The following is an 18392-nucleotide window of genomic DNA, read 5'->3' on the forward strand; positions in this document are numbered from 1 at the left end:
TGTAAAGAGGTGTTAGTGTGGTTGTTGTTTTTGTTTTTGAGGTGTGTGGTTACACTTTGTATTTTAAACGGGTGATGGTTAGGTGTTGGCCTGCGTGCGTCACCTGGCCTAGTCTTCCCCCAAAACCGCCCTACACTGACCCCATTTAACCCCACCATATCTCTCTCTTCTTTCCTCTTTCGCCACATACTTTCTAATCCTCAATGTAAAACCGACCTGAATTGGGGGAACCTTTGATTTTGCTTTGGTTTTCTTGTCTTAACCTGTCCGAGTAGCTTTTTTTTGTTTTTGTTCCATCTGTTATCGAGCCCCTTGCCCCCTACCAATAAGGTTTCACCTCGGGTTCCCCAAAAAAGCGTTATTGCAAAAAAGGTAAACGGGACAATGAATGGTGAGAAACAGTCCAAGCAGTATTCTGGCTCGTGGCTTACCCCTGTCGGCAAATATTAATTTGCAGCAGCCCAAGTGGAACACGATTTCGGGGATTTCAGTGGCCCGTGTTTGGAGTAGCGTGTCAGAGTGTAGGTAGTGGACCAAGGATGTGTGTCATCTGAGAGGGGCCGCTCCGAACTACCTGGAAGCCAGTGGAAATCATGGTCACATGTGCAGGAGATCATTAAGTCCTTAACAAAAGGACAGGTGAGTGCAGGTTTGGCCGCATTCATCATCGCTAGTTTTAAACTGTTTTACGTTTAAAATTTATCTACAGAACCAGAATATGAGGAGCTGACGCAGAACCAGGATCAAAGGACGTTTAAATACGCTTTGGGAAGTAAGATCGACATACGGAGCAACAAGGCAATATATACAATGAGGTACTTATTAGTATACAATCAGTAAGAGAGTTTTAAAAAACAACCCATTTACACCCAGTAACGATTTTATTCAGGTAACACACGCATGTTACTTACTGAGGCACAAACATCACAATGTGCCTCATTCGAAACATCCATCTGCTTGAATCTACGGTAAGAACACACAAAACTTTACACCCAGTTTGCGCCATTAAGTTGAATATGGCATTCCTCGTATGTGAACACAGACAGACACTGGACCATGTTTCCTGACTGAATAAAGAGAAACACAAGGACTAACTTTTACTTGCGTACTCAAAACTCCAGTTCCCTTTAACTGGAAGGCTTAAGGGCGAGAGTTAGTTGGTCTGTAAAAATGTAGTTATAAACGTTTCGACAGCTGATGTCTGTGGGGTCACCAATGCCCGAAAAATCAAATCTGACGGTTGTTGAAGTGCACACCCCTGTCTGGAAAAATGGGCTGGAAGAAAAATGTTTGCCGTTTTTTTTTTTTTTTTTTTTTTTTTTTTTTTTTTCTTTTTTTTTCCTTTAATATTATAATTTGCAGCTAGAGCAAAATGTTTTTACACTATCCCCTTTGGTTGCCGTCTCCCTCGACAGCTGTATACGCAACCAGCGAACAACCCGGGAGGGTGGAAAAGGGGCCCCCGTTCATCAGCAATGGCTTTCCCCCCTTTGAGACACGTAAGCCAGCACCCATGGAGAGAAGCACATAACCCCTGAAAAATCCCAAGCATCCTCTCCTTCCAATCCTTTTCCTTCCCATCCTTTTTTTCCCGCCTTGTCAATTGAAAGCTTAACTTTAGGCCCATGTCAATGTAATTTGGGGGGTAGGGGTGGTGGGCAAAGAACGTCAATCTAAACTTATCACATCCAAGCAATCAAACACTTTACTTTAGACAAATTTTTAAGCCATGAATTTACATGCAAGGAGTAACGGGACAAAACATTTAAAATAGTTTACATGTGATATTAACGTTTTCAGATTAATATGTTTCTTAAAAATTTGTTAATTTTTAATTTTTTCCTAAAAAGGTTTCAAATGGCAATTCATGAAATCTTTTTTTAGGACCATGAGCCCTTTTTGCACAATTAAATTTGCCTCCCTGTTTTTTTTTTTTTTTCAGTGGGGGTTTTCCCAGAAAAAGTGTTCCTTGGGCTTTTTGTTGAAGCCCAATTGTTAAAACCACAAAAGTAATAAAAAATTCAGTTTATCAACTTTCAGCACTGCGTTTTCCTTTTTCCTACTCTCTTTTTATTCCTGAATTGGAAGCTTTTCGTGACCCCCCCAAACGTTGGCGACCCCTTCTTTCTTCTTTAATAATGCCTTTCCTAGCAATCTTCAAACTCCTAAACTCCTCACAAGGCTTTATAGGATGGTGGCCTGTGGCTTCCTTGCCCCCTGTCCCCTGTGTTTGGCCCCTCGCATCCATAGGTTCACACTGGCAACATAGAAGACAAAATTTTATCCCTTTTATTTATGATCAGGTTCCATATCCACCATGGTGGAAAACATCTTACCAAGCAGTAAAGTAGTTGCCCCATTTAAAAAAATAATTTTCCCTTCCTATCATTCAGCAATAACATGACTTGTACTGTGTGTGAAACCATGTCCTATTCACTATTACAGCATAATATTGTTCGGCTGGTGTCGAAAACACGCCATGCAAGACCCATAATGACACTGCTATGTTTTGAATCCATTTGTTCACATTGAGGGAAAACAGCAAGCTACATCTGCCTACATTTTTTTTTAAAAAAAAAGAAAAGTTTAAGTTTTTTCTAAATCGGTGTCAAAAAATACCTGGGATTTGGCCCCACCGTATGCCATCAGTTGCTTAAATTACAGGTTATCTTACTAACTGGAACTCAGGGATAGTGGCCAGAGATCTTGAAATCTAAATTCAAACAAACTAGACAAGTCTGAGCTGAAAAATGTCTGGTTAAAACGGCAATCCCTTTTGGTTCCTTAAAACTGTAATTTATTCCTAATTTGACCTAATGACAGCCCCCCAATTAGAAATTTTCCTTCCAGAAGGCAATATTTTTATAACACTTTTACACAATTAACCAATCAAAAAATACAACCACACATAACTTTGAAACCAAATGTTTTTTTCATCTCTGGTTCCCCCTTTTAATTGTGCTTTGTTTGTGTTTTCCCTGCCAAACATAAACATACAAATCGTCGTGCGGGGAATTTTCCCCTATTTTTAACTGAAACACTGTTGGCAAACGTTTTTTTTTGGTTCCAAATCTGTTTTTTACTGGGTGTGGTTTTTTAAACTGATGTCAAAAACCACTGTCCCCGTCAGAAAAAAAATTATGTTCACTTGTTGGCTATTCCCTGTTTTTTGTTTTCCACCCTTTACTTTAAAAAAATAGTAGGTTTTCTATGGTTAGTATTCCCCTTGAGTTTCCCCCCAAAACAACATAAAGGGAATCCCAAGGGGCTTTACCAGTTCCCCAACAACAGTGGGTCCCCCCCCCCCCCTTTTGGTCCCCCCCGATTTTTGCAAGTCCCCATAGGCTTTGGGGTTTTTACTGATTTAAAGGGCCCAAGAGACCAAAAATCTTTGCTTTTTCTCCCATGTTTAAATTCATTCCGTACATGGTAAGCATACCTTACCACAAGGCAAGATGTGTGTCCCACCCTTTGAAAGAAGCACCCCACACCAGAGGACCCGGAACATAGACCCCGACCCAAACAAGAACAGACCACAAATAGAGAACCCCACCCGGTGTCCCAAATGTGAAAGAAAGTCACACCAGACGTAAAATGTAAAAAAACTTCAAACAAGCCCACGTGTTAATTTTTGAACCCCTCTATAAAAATATTTTTTTAATGGTTTTAAGAAACAAACGTATTTTCAACAAACCGCAGCACCACGTGTACCAAAAAGCCAAGGCCAAGCCCCTTTGTTTAAAGAGGGAACAACACGAGAAAACAGAGCCTTTTAGCCCAATCCCCCCCCAAACATGGAAAAATCCCTGGCCCTTTTCCCTCCCCATGTCACAAGGGTTTTTTTTTACACTCGTGTTTGTTTGAATACTCCCCACCATCCTTGGGTGAAATACACAGATATAACTGGTGGTGTCCTTTGTTTGGGTTTCAGAGTCACAGGGAAAACGAATCACTGGAAGGGAAAAAAAAACCAGTTGTGTGGTAAAAATTGGTGGCCGCGACCTCATATGCCGTTGTTTCCCCCTGTTTTTTTGGGTAAAGCCTTTAAACACAGTTTACAATGTTTGTTGTTGTGTTAATCATTCAATGTAGTTACTATTAAAAACATTTGGGAATTTTGTTTTCTTCTATTCCTCGGGCGGTTTTGCACCATTTTTTTTTCTTGTTGTTGGGGATTAAACAATTTTTACCATTCCCTCCTGGAAATTTAACACACACCACCTAAAACCCACAAACAAAAACTTGATAACTGACCATGGCTAACCGAGCAAGGCATTACCTTTTAGTAACAGTCCCCAGTATTTTTGTTGTAAAATACATTTTACCCCCCCTCCTGCCTCCCTCCCTCCCTCCCTACCTCCTCCCTGTCCCACCGCTCCCTTGGTGTGTTTTGTCAACCTCTCCCCCCCCATTTGGAACGGCTCCCTATTGCACACAAGGCCCCCCCAAAAGTTCCCCCTTTTTGCTTCCCTGGCCCTTTTCCCTCATTTGCCCAATAAAAGTTGGTAAAAACAAAACCCCACACCAGTGCTGGTCCCTTTTTTTAGACCCCCCCACTCAACTTTTGTTCCCCCTTTCCCCCCCTGGTTTTTTTGTTGTTTTTTTTTTGCCCACATCCTTCCTGCACTCCATACGAAATTTTCCTTTTTAACCTATTTTCCCCTTAGTTTATTACTCCGGCCCCCACTTAAATTTCCCAAACTTTGGCCATTTGCCTGGTTTTGTTGAAATGGCAAGGGTTTAAAAAAAAACTGGCTTTGAAATGGACTAACTTTTTAACATTTCCCCTAAATTACCCTGTTTTTTAAATTACTTATTTCAAAGTGAATTTACACAAAAATAATCCGCCCTGTTTTTAACAAATTTTTAAAGTCATTTTTTATTAGCCTCTGTCAATCTAGAATTCATATTTTGGGGGTCTCGGCCCCCCTGTTCGTCCCTCGTGGTTGTTTCCCTCCCCCTTCCCGGTCTTTGCCGCGGCCCCCGGTTGGCTCCTTTTGTTTTTGTTTTGTTTGTTTTGTGGGGGTGTGTTTTGGTGGGTGGGTGGTTTTTTTTATTTATGGTTTTTGTGTGCTTTGTTTGGGTTCACAAACCAGTCACCTACCCTTACATTTTCCCTGAGTCTCCTGTGATTCAAACTTGTGGGGTATTTTTTCCTTCCTTGTAATGGCTGGAACCTTTGTTTGTCTGTTTCAAAACTCCTTTCCCTCCCTCCTTTTTCTTCCCCTCCATCGATGGCCGAAGCCTGCCACACTGTTGGGGGGGGGATCAATCCCTTTTTGGCCTGAAAAATCCACCCTGCCCGAACAACATAAAAAAAAACACAGCAACAAATACACCATCAAGAATTCAAAGTCCCAAATCAACAAGACCCTTCCCTCTGAAAGCCAACAAATATCAACAAGCCCCGGGGTTTGTTTTAAAAAAAGCACCCCACCTGATGGCAAACGCTTTTGATGCCCGGTTTTTTTGTTGGCCCGTCCCGTTTCAGCTTGGGAAGAAGGCCGACTTGCCGCCTTAAAAACTTTTTGTGAACCTTTGCCCCCTTTTTCTCCCTCTTTTCCCCCTTGACGTTTTGTGCTTTGGTCCCTTGTGTTTCCCAGCCTTTTGGAAGACATTAGAAATGTTTGAAGCTTCCACTCCTCCCACTCACCAATTGGAATCTTTCCTCTCCGTCAGCCGCCTGTTTTGTTGTTTGCTCTCCCTCCTTTTTTCCCGCAGTTTCCTCGTGGAGATTTTTTCTTCTTTTTCTGTTGCAGCAGAAGTGTGGCCGCCCGCAATCAGGTTTTTTTTCCCCCCCTCCCCCTCCACGAGAGCGCACCCTTCCTGGCAGAAACAACAGGAGGAAAAAGCATTTGAACGACCTCTTGGCCGACCATTTGGTGAATGGAACAACCTTGCTTAAACGTTTGGACTTTTTCCCTTACAAGATAATTTTTCCAACCTACACCCAAGCCACAAGTTGTTTCACGCCAAGACCCAGAAAAAAACATGAAATGAACAACACCATTCTCATCAGACGTTTTTTCTCCAAAGAAATGCTTCTTACCCAAACTATTTAAACATAACGCCCCAAACACCCATAAAACCATTTCAAAGATGGTGTCTCTTTATTTTCCCCTCTTTAGAGTAAAATTTTTTCCCCCTGCCCAAATTGACCCTAAAAGGGCCTTTTTTTGTTGGGATCCGCTGATCCCATGAAAACACCATCCTCCTCTAAACCTGTACCTTTTTGTAACTCTTTCAGAATTACAAACAAACTCACTGTGTTTACCCCAAGAAGTGACAGTAGTCTGAAGAGCTCAAATGCTGGCACACTTTCTCCAAAACCAGATGTCCTAAAACCAGATTGTTACTTACAGAGGACATTAATAACTCCTCTGTGCTGGGTCACAAAACCATGCTGAAGATTGGTACATATTAAGTTATAATTCCTCCGAGGATGTGTAAATTGTCAATTTGCCTTCCAGAGACTGGGCTGTGTATTACAAGTGTTTACGAATCAAACACGCAATGCTCAGTCCTCTGATTATCAGTCTAAAAATACCCCTACATTTCTGGTCTTTTCTCTAGTACAGGGTATATATGGTATATTGAACTAGTTTAACAAAGTTGATAGAGTAATTGTGGCCTTGATTATGCAATTATACACATCACAAGCACTCTTTTGCTAACAAAGGTCCAAGTAAATATATATCACTGCTATGAATCCTTCTCTTTCTTGATGAGCTGTCCCTAAAAACGAAATAACATTTAAATTTGACTGGCCAGAAACAGAAGCAAAAGAGAACATTGGGGTCACTGAACTGCACACCCAGTGTTTTTTTCTCAGTTATTAATGGTTTAATTGATGCTAAATTGCTCCATTGGTGACAATCCCTGTGCTAGAAGATTCCTTCAGGGTGATTTACACTATACCAAGTCCTAAACAATCAACTTAAACAGACTAAAATAGATGACTTGTGACACCATTTCTGCATATTCCTAACTGACAGAAAGCTTAAAGTATAGTGTCACCCATTGAACAGTATCCCCTTAAAAAGTGTCTGAACCTGCACATTACCAACAACATCATTTCCATATAAGAATACCATGAGAAATAAAAACTTTATAAACAAAGCAAAATGGCTCAACTCACTCAGTAAGAACCAGCAAGTATTTAAAGGTGACTAAAACTGACCTTCTCTCTCTTTCGTTCGTAGCTCATCAAACATCTCCCTGGATCTCCACCTCCAGTCCTCCTGCATGGAGTGAAGAGTCCTGTGCATGGTGGCCATCACAGCCTCCTCTATGGCAGTCACACTGCTCCCAGGATGGTAGCAAACATCGGTCGGTGATGATCCTGCTCCAGCATTCTGAGCCTCACAAACATTACGCGTTAACTGTGAATGTGTACAAATCAGTTCCTATTATTAAATGAACTATTAAATTATTCATTATTAACATAGTAACATTGCAAAATGTAGTTTTTAAGTTGTTGTGGCAGTATGATGGCGGCGTTTAGCATCGGCTGTGGTGGAGAGAGGAGCATGAACTGGCAGGTAAGAGTCAGGATTCCTCACCTGTGTCTATACCGCTAGCCCTACTTATGCATTGAATTTTTTGTGCTTTCATAGGACTGGCTTAGAACAACACAACAGACAGACACACAGAAAGACAGACACACAGACAGACAGCACACACAGACAGACAGACACACAGACAGACGCGACACACGACAACAGACACAGACAGACAGACACACACACACACGAGACATCCAGACACACACACAAGACACCCAACACACACAGAGACACCCACACACACCACACACAGAGACACCCAGACACACACACACACACACACCAGAGAGACACCCAGACCACACACACACCACAAGAGAGACACCCAGACACCACACACACACACAGAGAGACACCCAGACAACACACATACCACACAACAGACGACACACACACCACAGAGCACAGACCACACACCAAGACACACACACACACCACAGACACACCAACACACACAGACACAGCACACACCAAGACACCAGACCACCACAACACCCACACGAGACTAGACACCCCATACACACACACCCAGACACACACACCCAGACACACACACACCCAGACACCCAACACACAGAGGACACCCAGGACACACACACACACAGAGTCAGCCACAGACACACCCACACACAGAGTCACCCAGACACCCACACACGAGTCACCCAGACACCCACACACATAGTCACCCACACACACACACAGAGCCACACACACACAGAGTCAGACCACACACACACACCGAGTCAGACCACCCACACCCACAGAGTCAGCCACACACACCACACAGAGTCAGCCACACACACACACACGATCAGCCACACACACACCGCGTACAGCACCACACACAGAGTCAGCTACACACACACACAGAGTCAGCCACACCCACCACCCACAGAGTCAGCCACCACACCACACACACCACAGAGTCACATTTCACCACACACACACTCAGAGTCAGCCACAACACACACACCACAGAGTCCAGCCACACACACACAGATTCACGCACACACACACACAGAGCATCAGCCACACACACCACACAGAGTCAGCACACACACACACACAGATGCAGCCCAACACACACCACAAACACAGAGTCAGCCCACACACACCACACACACAGAGTCAGCCACACCACACCACACAGAGTCAGCCACACACACACACAGAGTCACCACACACACATCACACGAGTCACCCACACCCACACACACACATAGTCCACCACAAAGAGCACCCACACACAGAGTCACCACACAACCACACCACACAGAGTCACCCACACACACACAGAGTCAGCCCCACACACAGAGTCACCCACACACACAGAGTCACCCACACACACAGAGCACCCACACACACAGAGTCACACACAACAGCAGCACCCACACACACAGAGTCCACACACACACACACAGAGTCACACACACACACAGAGTCACACCACACACACACACACACAGAGTCACCCCACACACACACACCACACCAGAGTCACCCACACACACAACCCACACAGAGTACCCACCCACACACACACACACACACAGAGTCACCCACACAACACACACAATCAGCACCCACACACCAGAGTCACCCACACACACACACACAGAGTACCCACACACACACCCACAGAGTCAGACACACACACACACACACAGAGTCACCCACACACAGAGAGTCACCCACACACACACAGAGAGTCACCCACACACACACAGTCACCCACACACACACAGTCACCCACACACACACAGTCACCCACACACACACACAGTCACCCACACACACACACAGAGTCACCCACACACACACACAGAGTCACACACAGACACACACAGTACCCACACACACACCCACACACACAGATCACACACCACACACCACACCCACACACAGAGTCACGCCCACACACAACACACACACACAGAGTCACCCCAACACACCCACACACCAATCACCCCACACACACACACACCACAGATCACCCACACACACGCACACACATATCCCCAGCACACACACACACACACAGATCCACCCACACACACAACCACACACCACACACCACACACACACACAGATCACCCACACACCACAGATCACCCACACACACAGAGTCACCCACACACACAGATCCACCCACACACACAGATCACCCCACACACACACGCACATCACCCACCACACACACAGTCACCCACACACACGCACACTCACAGACCACACCACACACCACAGATCACACACACACACACAGCACACCACACACACACATAGCACCACGCACACACACACACACACACACAGATCACACCACACACAGATCACCCACCACGATCCCACACACGACAGATCACACACACACACACAGATCACCACGCACACAGATCACACACACACACACAGACCACAACCCACGACACAGAGCACACCACACACACAAGAGTCCACACCACAGACCCAGACCACACGCACACACAACACACACCACGACACAGCACCACACCCACACACACACACACACAGAGACACCACACACCACACAGCACAGACACACACACCACGAGCACACACACCACACAGATCACCCAGCACACACCACACACACACACAGAGACGACCCACACACACACAGACCACACACAGAGACGCCCACACACCACACAGACACACACACCACAGACACCAGACACACACACACACCCAAGACACCCACACACACACCCACACACACAGATCCACACACACACACACACACACAGATCACCCACACACACACACACAACACACCAGAGACACCCACACACACAGACCCACACACACACAGATACCACACACACAGACACACCACACACACAGACACCCCACACAGAGACAACCCACACACACAGACACACACACACCACATAGACACCCACACACACACACCACACACAGAGCAGACACGCACCACAACACAAGACACCCACACACACACACACACAGAACCACACACACGAGACACACACCACACACAGAGACACACACAGACACACACACACAGAACACCCAGACAACACACACACACACACAGAGACCCCACACACACACACACCACACACAGAGACACCATACACACCACGACACACACACACAGACACCCAGACACACACACACACAACACACAGAGACACCAGACACAACACACACACACAGAGACACCACACACACACAGACATCAACACCCAGACACAGAGACACCCAGAGACACCCAGACACAGAGAGACACAGAGACACCCAGACACAGGGACACCCAGAGACACCCAGACACAGAGACACACCCAGACACCCAGACACACACAACACACACACAGACAGACACACACCACACACACACCCCACACACACAGACCACACACAGAGACACGCCCCACACACACACACAAGAGACACCCAGACAACACACACACACACACAGAGACACCCACACACACCACACAGACAGAGACACACCCAACACACACAGACACACACACAGAGCAAGACACCCAGACACACACACACACACACAGAACCCCAGACACACACACACACACAGAGACAACACCCACACATACACACACACACAGAGAGACACCACACACACACCACACACAGAGACAACCCAGACACCACACACACACAGAGACACCCCAGACACACAACACACACACAGAGACACCACACACCGCCACACACACACAGAGACACCCAGACACACACACACACACACAGACACCCAGACACACACACACAGAGAGACACCCAGACACACACACCCCCAGACACACACAGAGACAACCACACACACACACAGACACACACACACAGACACACACACAAGACACACACACACACAGAGACACCACACACACACACACAGAGACACCACAACACACACACACACACAGAGACACACCAGACCACAACACACACAGAGACACACAGACAACCCACAACCAGACACACACAGACACACACCACACACAACACACACAGAGACAGACACAACACACAGACACACACACACACAGAGACAGACACAACACACACACACACACACACACACACACAGAGAGACACCCAGACACACACACACAGAGAGACACCCAGACACACACACAGAGAGACACCCAGACACCCAGACACACAGAGACACCCAGACACCCAGACACACACAGAGACACCCAGACACACAGACACACACAGAGACACCCAGACACACACAGAGACACCCAGACACACACAGAGACACCCAGACACACACACAGAGACACCCAGACACACACAGAGACACCCAGACACACACACAGAGACACCCAGACACACACACACACAGAGACACACAGACACACACACACAGAGACACCCAGACACAGACAGAGACACCCAGACACACACAGAGACACCCAGACACAGACACAGACACACAACACACACAGAGACACACACACACACACACACAGAGAGACACCCAGACACACACACACACACAGAGAGACACCCAGACACACACAGAGACACCCAGACACACACAGAGACACCCAGACACACCCAGACACACACAGAGACACCCAGACACACACACACACCACACAGACGACCACACACACACAGACACACCCACACACACACAGAGACAGACACACACACACAGACACGACCACACACCACACACAGAGACACCCAGACACACACACACCAGAGACAGACACCCACACACACACAAAGACCCCACACACACAGAGACAGACACCAGACACACACACCACCCAGAGACAGACACACACACACACACACACAGACAACACACCCCAACACACACACACAGACACCACAGACACACACACACACAGACACACACCCCAGACACACACACACAGACACAGACACACCACACACACACACAGAGACCCAGACACACACACACCCCCAGACACACACAGAGACACACACACACACAGAGACACCCAGACACACACACCCCACACACACAAGACGACACACACCAGACACACACACACACACAGAGAGACACCGACACACACACCCAGACACACCACAGACACACACACACACAGAGACGCCCAGACACACACCCCACACCACAGAGACACCCAGACACACCACACACACAGAAGACACCCAGACACACACACACACACCAGAGACACCCAGACACAGACACACACCCACACACACAGATAGACACCCAGACACACACACCACACACCAGAGACGCCCAGACACACACCACACACACAGACGCAGACACACACACGCACACAGACGCCCCACGACACACACACACACAAGACACGCCCAGACACACACACGCACACAGAGACGACCCCACACACAGACGCCACACACACCCAGACACACCACACACACAGAGACGCCCAGACACACACACACACAGAGACACCCGGACACACACACACAGAGACGCCCAGACACACACGCGCACACAGAGACCAGACACACACACGCACACACAGAGACGCCCAGACACACACACACACACAGAGACGCCCACACACACACACACACAGAGACGACACACACACACAACACCCAGACACACAGACCCACAGACACACACACACACAGAGACCCCAGACACACACCACACAGAGACGCCCAGACACACACACACACACACAGAGACGCCCAGACACACACACACACAGACGCCCAGACACACACACACACACAGAGACGCCCAGACACACACACACACACAGAGACGCCCAGACACACACACACACACAGAGACGCCCAGACACACACACACACACAGAGACGCCCAGACACACACACACAGAGACGCCCAGACACACACACACAGAGACGCCCAGACACACACACACACACACGCACACACACACACACACACACACACACGCCAGCCCACACACCACACACACAGACAACTCCCAACACACACCACACATACACGCCCAGACACACACACACACAGAGACGCCCACACACACACACACAGAGACGCCCACACACACACACAGAGACGCCCACACACACACACACAGACGCGCCCACACACACACACACACAGAGACGCCCACACACACACACACACACACAGACGCCCACACACACACACACACACACAGACGCCCACACACACACACACAGACGCCCAGACACACACACACACACAGACGCCCAGACACACACACACACACAGACGCCCAGACACACACACACACGCACACACACAGACGCCCAGACACACACGCCCAGACGCCCAGACACACACGCCCAGACGCCCAGACACACACGCCCAGACGCCCAGACACACACGCCCAGACGCCCAGACACACACGCCCAGACGCCCAGACACACACAGCCGCCCAGACACACACAGCCGCCCAGACACACACACCCGCCCAGACACACACACACACACACACCCACACACACACACACACACACACGCACCCACACACACACACACACACCACACAGACACACACACACACACACAGACCCCCAACACACACACACACCACACACACACCACACAGACACAACCACACACACACACAGACACACACACACGCACACACACACACCACAGACACACACACACACGACCCAGACACACACACACACACCACACACACACACACAGACGCCCAACACACACACACACACAACCCACACACACACACACACACAGACGCCCAGACACACACACACACACAGAGACTCCCACACACACACACGCCACACACACACACACAGCCCAGACACACACACACAGCACAACACACACACAGACGCCCAGACACACACACACACACACAGACGCCAGACACACACACACACCACAGACTCCCACACACACACCACACCACAGACGCCCAACACACACCCACACACACACACACACACACACACCCCCAGACACACACCCACACACAGCCGCCCAGACACACACACACACACAGACGCCCAGACACAGACACACACACACACACACACACACACAGACGCCCAGACACACACACACACAGACGCCCAGACACACACACACACACACACAGACGCCCAGACACTCACACACACCACACACACCCCACACACACACACACACACACAACTACACCACACACACACACACAGACACACACACACACACAGACGCCCAGACACACACACACACACACAGACGCCCAGACACACACACACACACACACATACGCCCAGACACACACACACACACCACACACACACCATACCCACACACACACACACAACCCCATACACACACACACCACACACACAGACCCCACACACACACACAACCCCCCACCACCACACACACACACACACACACACACACACAGACACACACACACACACACAGACGCCCAGACACACACACACACACAGACGCCCAGACACACACACACACACAGACGCCCAGACACACACACACACACACACACACACACACACACACACACACACACACACACAGACACACACACACACACACAGACGCCCAGACACACACACACACACACAGACGCCCAGACACACACACACACACACACAGACGCCCAGACACACACACACACACACAGACGCCCAGACACACACACACACACAGACGCCCAGACACACACACACACAGACGCCCAGACACACACACACACACAGACGCCCAGACACACACACACACACAGACGCCCAGACACACACACACACACACAGACTCCCACACACACACACACACACACACAGACGCCCAGACACACACACACACACACACAGACGCCCAGACACACACACACACACACACACAGACCCACACACACACACACACACACACACACACCCAGACACACACACACACACACACACACACAGACGCCCAGACACACACACACATACACATACCACACACACACACACACACACATACACACACACACACACACACACACACACACAGACACAGACACACACAGACCACACACACACACACGCACACAGACCCCACACACACACACGCACACAGACCCCACACACACACACAGACACAGACCCCACACACACACACACACACACATACACACACACACACACACACACACACACCCCGACACACACCACACACACACACACAGACTCCCAGACACACACACACACACCACACAGAGACGCCCAGACACACACACACACACACACAGACGCCCAGACACACACACACACACAGAGACGCCCAGACACACACACACACACACACAGACGCCCAGACACACACACACACACACACAGACGCCCAGACACACACACACACACACACAGACGCCCAGACACACACACACACACACAGACGCCCAGACACACACACACACACACAGACGCCCAGACACACACACACACACACACACACACACACACACACACAGACGCCCACACACACACACACACACACACAGACGCCCAGACACACACACACACACACACACACAGACGCCCAGACACACACACACACACACACACACAGACACACACACACACACACACACACACACAGAGACTCCCAGACACACACACACACACACACACAGAGACGCCCAGACACACACACACACACACAGAGACGCCCAGACACACACACACACACACAGAGACGCCCAGACACACACACACACACAGAGACGCCCAGACACACACACACACAGAGACGCCCAGACACACACACACACAGAGACACCCAGACACACACACACAGAGACGCCCAGACACACACACACACAGAGACGCCCAGACACACACACACACAGAGACGCCCAGACACACACACAGACGCCCAGACACACACACAGACGCCCAGACACACACAGACACAGACGCCCAGACACACACAGACACAGACGCCCAGACACACACAGACACAGACGCCCAGACACACACAGACACAGACGCCCAGAGAGACACCCCCAGAGAGACACACACACAAATCTTGAGCTTTATGTAAACACTACTTCTGAACCTGTATGATGTGAAAGCTGTGAGTGAGCCTTGACCCATTTAGGTGCCATTTCTTTTGGTTGAGTTTATGAAAAAGACATTAAATGAAAACAGAAGAAAAAGTAAATAAAATTGAGTCCCTCAATCACTTGTGGCCAAATTAATTGAGGAGTAAATTCCAGTGCTGTTCATGGCAACTATTCAACATTCACTAGCTTGATTAATTAGAGAACATAATACTGTATGTCTTGATAAGATAGTGACTAATAAACTAAATGACACACACCTTCCATGAGCTTAGCAAAAGGCTCAGGGCAGGTGGATGGAATGGGGAGGGTTAACTTGTTGACAGCTACTCCATAGGCTACTGCCAACCCATCAATTCCACGGTATGGAACCTCTCCTGTCAGCAGCTCCCAGAGAAGCACCCCATAACTAGGAGGAGAAAAACACAAATCTGTGTCAGGTTCCTTCTCCTAATGCATATGGCTTTAAGGGCCAAAGAAATAAACACACAAATAAATAATCAGGTCTTACATTTTACTGTGGTATTGAAAGTAGAGAAACATAATGGATGTAATAAAGAAACTGCACTTTATAATCCGTGGTGGCAATATTAAGCTTGAGAGACTGCACAGTCGTTAGCAGTCATCCCATCGATACGAATACATTTCGATAAAACAACACCATAATATATTAATGTAAATAAATAAGTGAAAAACAATTAATTAAAAAAAGGAATGAGACAAATGACAGTAGCTAAGGATAGACAACGCACTGCATTCTGAGGGAATGGTTTGTAAAACAGTGCATACAGATATGAGCTGTCCCCTGCCCCCCCTCCCACTGTATACTGTCCATTTATTCCGGCTTACCTCCATACATCACTGCCTTTGGAGAAAAGAGAGGATTTGATGACCTCAGGAGCCATCCACGAGTATGTGCCCGCAGCACTCATTTTGGTAGTCTTGTGCCACTCTCTAGCCAAGCCAAAGTCAGTGATCTTCAGAGTCTTCCTACCAATATCATTGTTCTCAATTTTTTCAAGTATTAAAACTGTAGGGGTGAAAAAAAGAAGGCAGACATGCAAATTATGTAAAAAGTAAATCAAGTTTCATAACAGGTTTCTGTAAAAGTTCAAATTCATTAGCTTTGATATCTGGTAGCTTTTATGCTTAAATTTAGTCAGAACAAAACTTTGAGACATCAAAAGTAAACTCTATAAATGTCTTTATATTAATAATAGATTTTAAAGTAGATTCAAAAATAAGAAAAACAATAAAGGAATTCACACTGTACACGTTTTCAGGAAAATAATGACCTACAGTAACAGACAAACCAGTAATTATGCAAAGGAGTTGCAAAAACAGGGCCGTGAGACAATACAAATTATTGTGGGCCATGAAGTAAAGATGAATTGGCAAGCTGCAGTGTTTGTGTTCAGTACAGATCATTATGTGAATCTGTGCCATTTTGAAGAATTGAGGTCATGATGGAAAGAAACTTCTTTCAGTTTTAATATTTGGCATGATAGCCCTGCCTCCCACTGTGCTTCATCTCATAGACACCAACAACAACAACAAAAAGCAACAACAAGGAAGAAGGTAACCAAGCTGTAGACATCCGTCCCTAACGTATTCCAGTCTGCGGTTATAAAAACAGAACTTTCTGCACATCCCAACCTTGAATCACTCAACATAGATATTTTCAAAGTAAGAAAACGTGACAATATTATCTACAGTGTTATTCAGGCACAACGTGACTTATAATTTAAACATCAACGCCACT

General features: G+C 47.7%; 1 protein-coding gene across 3 annotated transcripts in view; it reads right to left on the minus strand.

The window, feature by feature from the left end:
• map3k21 (mitogen-activated protein kinase kinase kinase 21) overlaps window positions 1-18392 on the minus strand; it is a 51135-nt gene that overhangs the window by 20471 nt on the left and 12272 nt on the right. For all 3 annotated transcript variants that reach the window (XM_047812439.1, XM_047812440.1, XM_047812441.1), the window contains exons 2-3: window positions 17480-17660; window positions 16891-17039 (exon numbers count right to left, since the gene is read on the minus strand). In XM_047812439.1, coding sequence (XP_047668395.1) covers window positions 16891-17039; window positions 17480-17660 — 330 coding nt within the window. The remainder of the gene's footprint in view (window positions 1-16890; window positions 17040-17479; window positions 17661-18392) is intronic.

Source organism: Tachysurus fulvidraco, chromosome 4, assembly GCF_022655615.1.
Source record: "Tachysurus fulvidraco isolate hzauxx_2018 chromosome 4, HZAU_PFXX_2.0, whole genome shotgun sequence".
Lineage (NCBI taxonomy): Eukaryota > Metazoa > Chordata > Actinopteri > Siluriformes > Bagridae > Tachysurus > Tachysurus fulvidraco.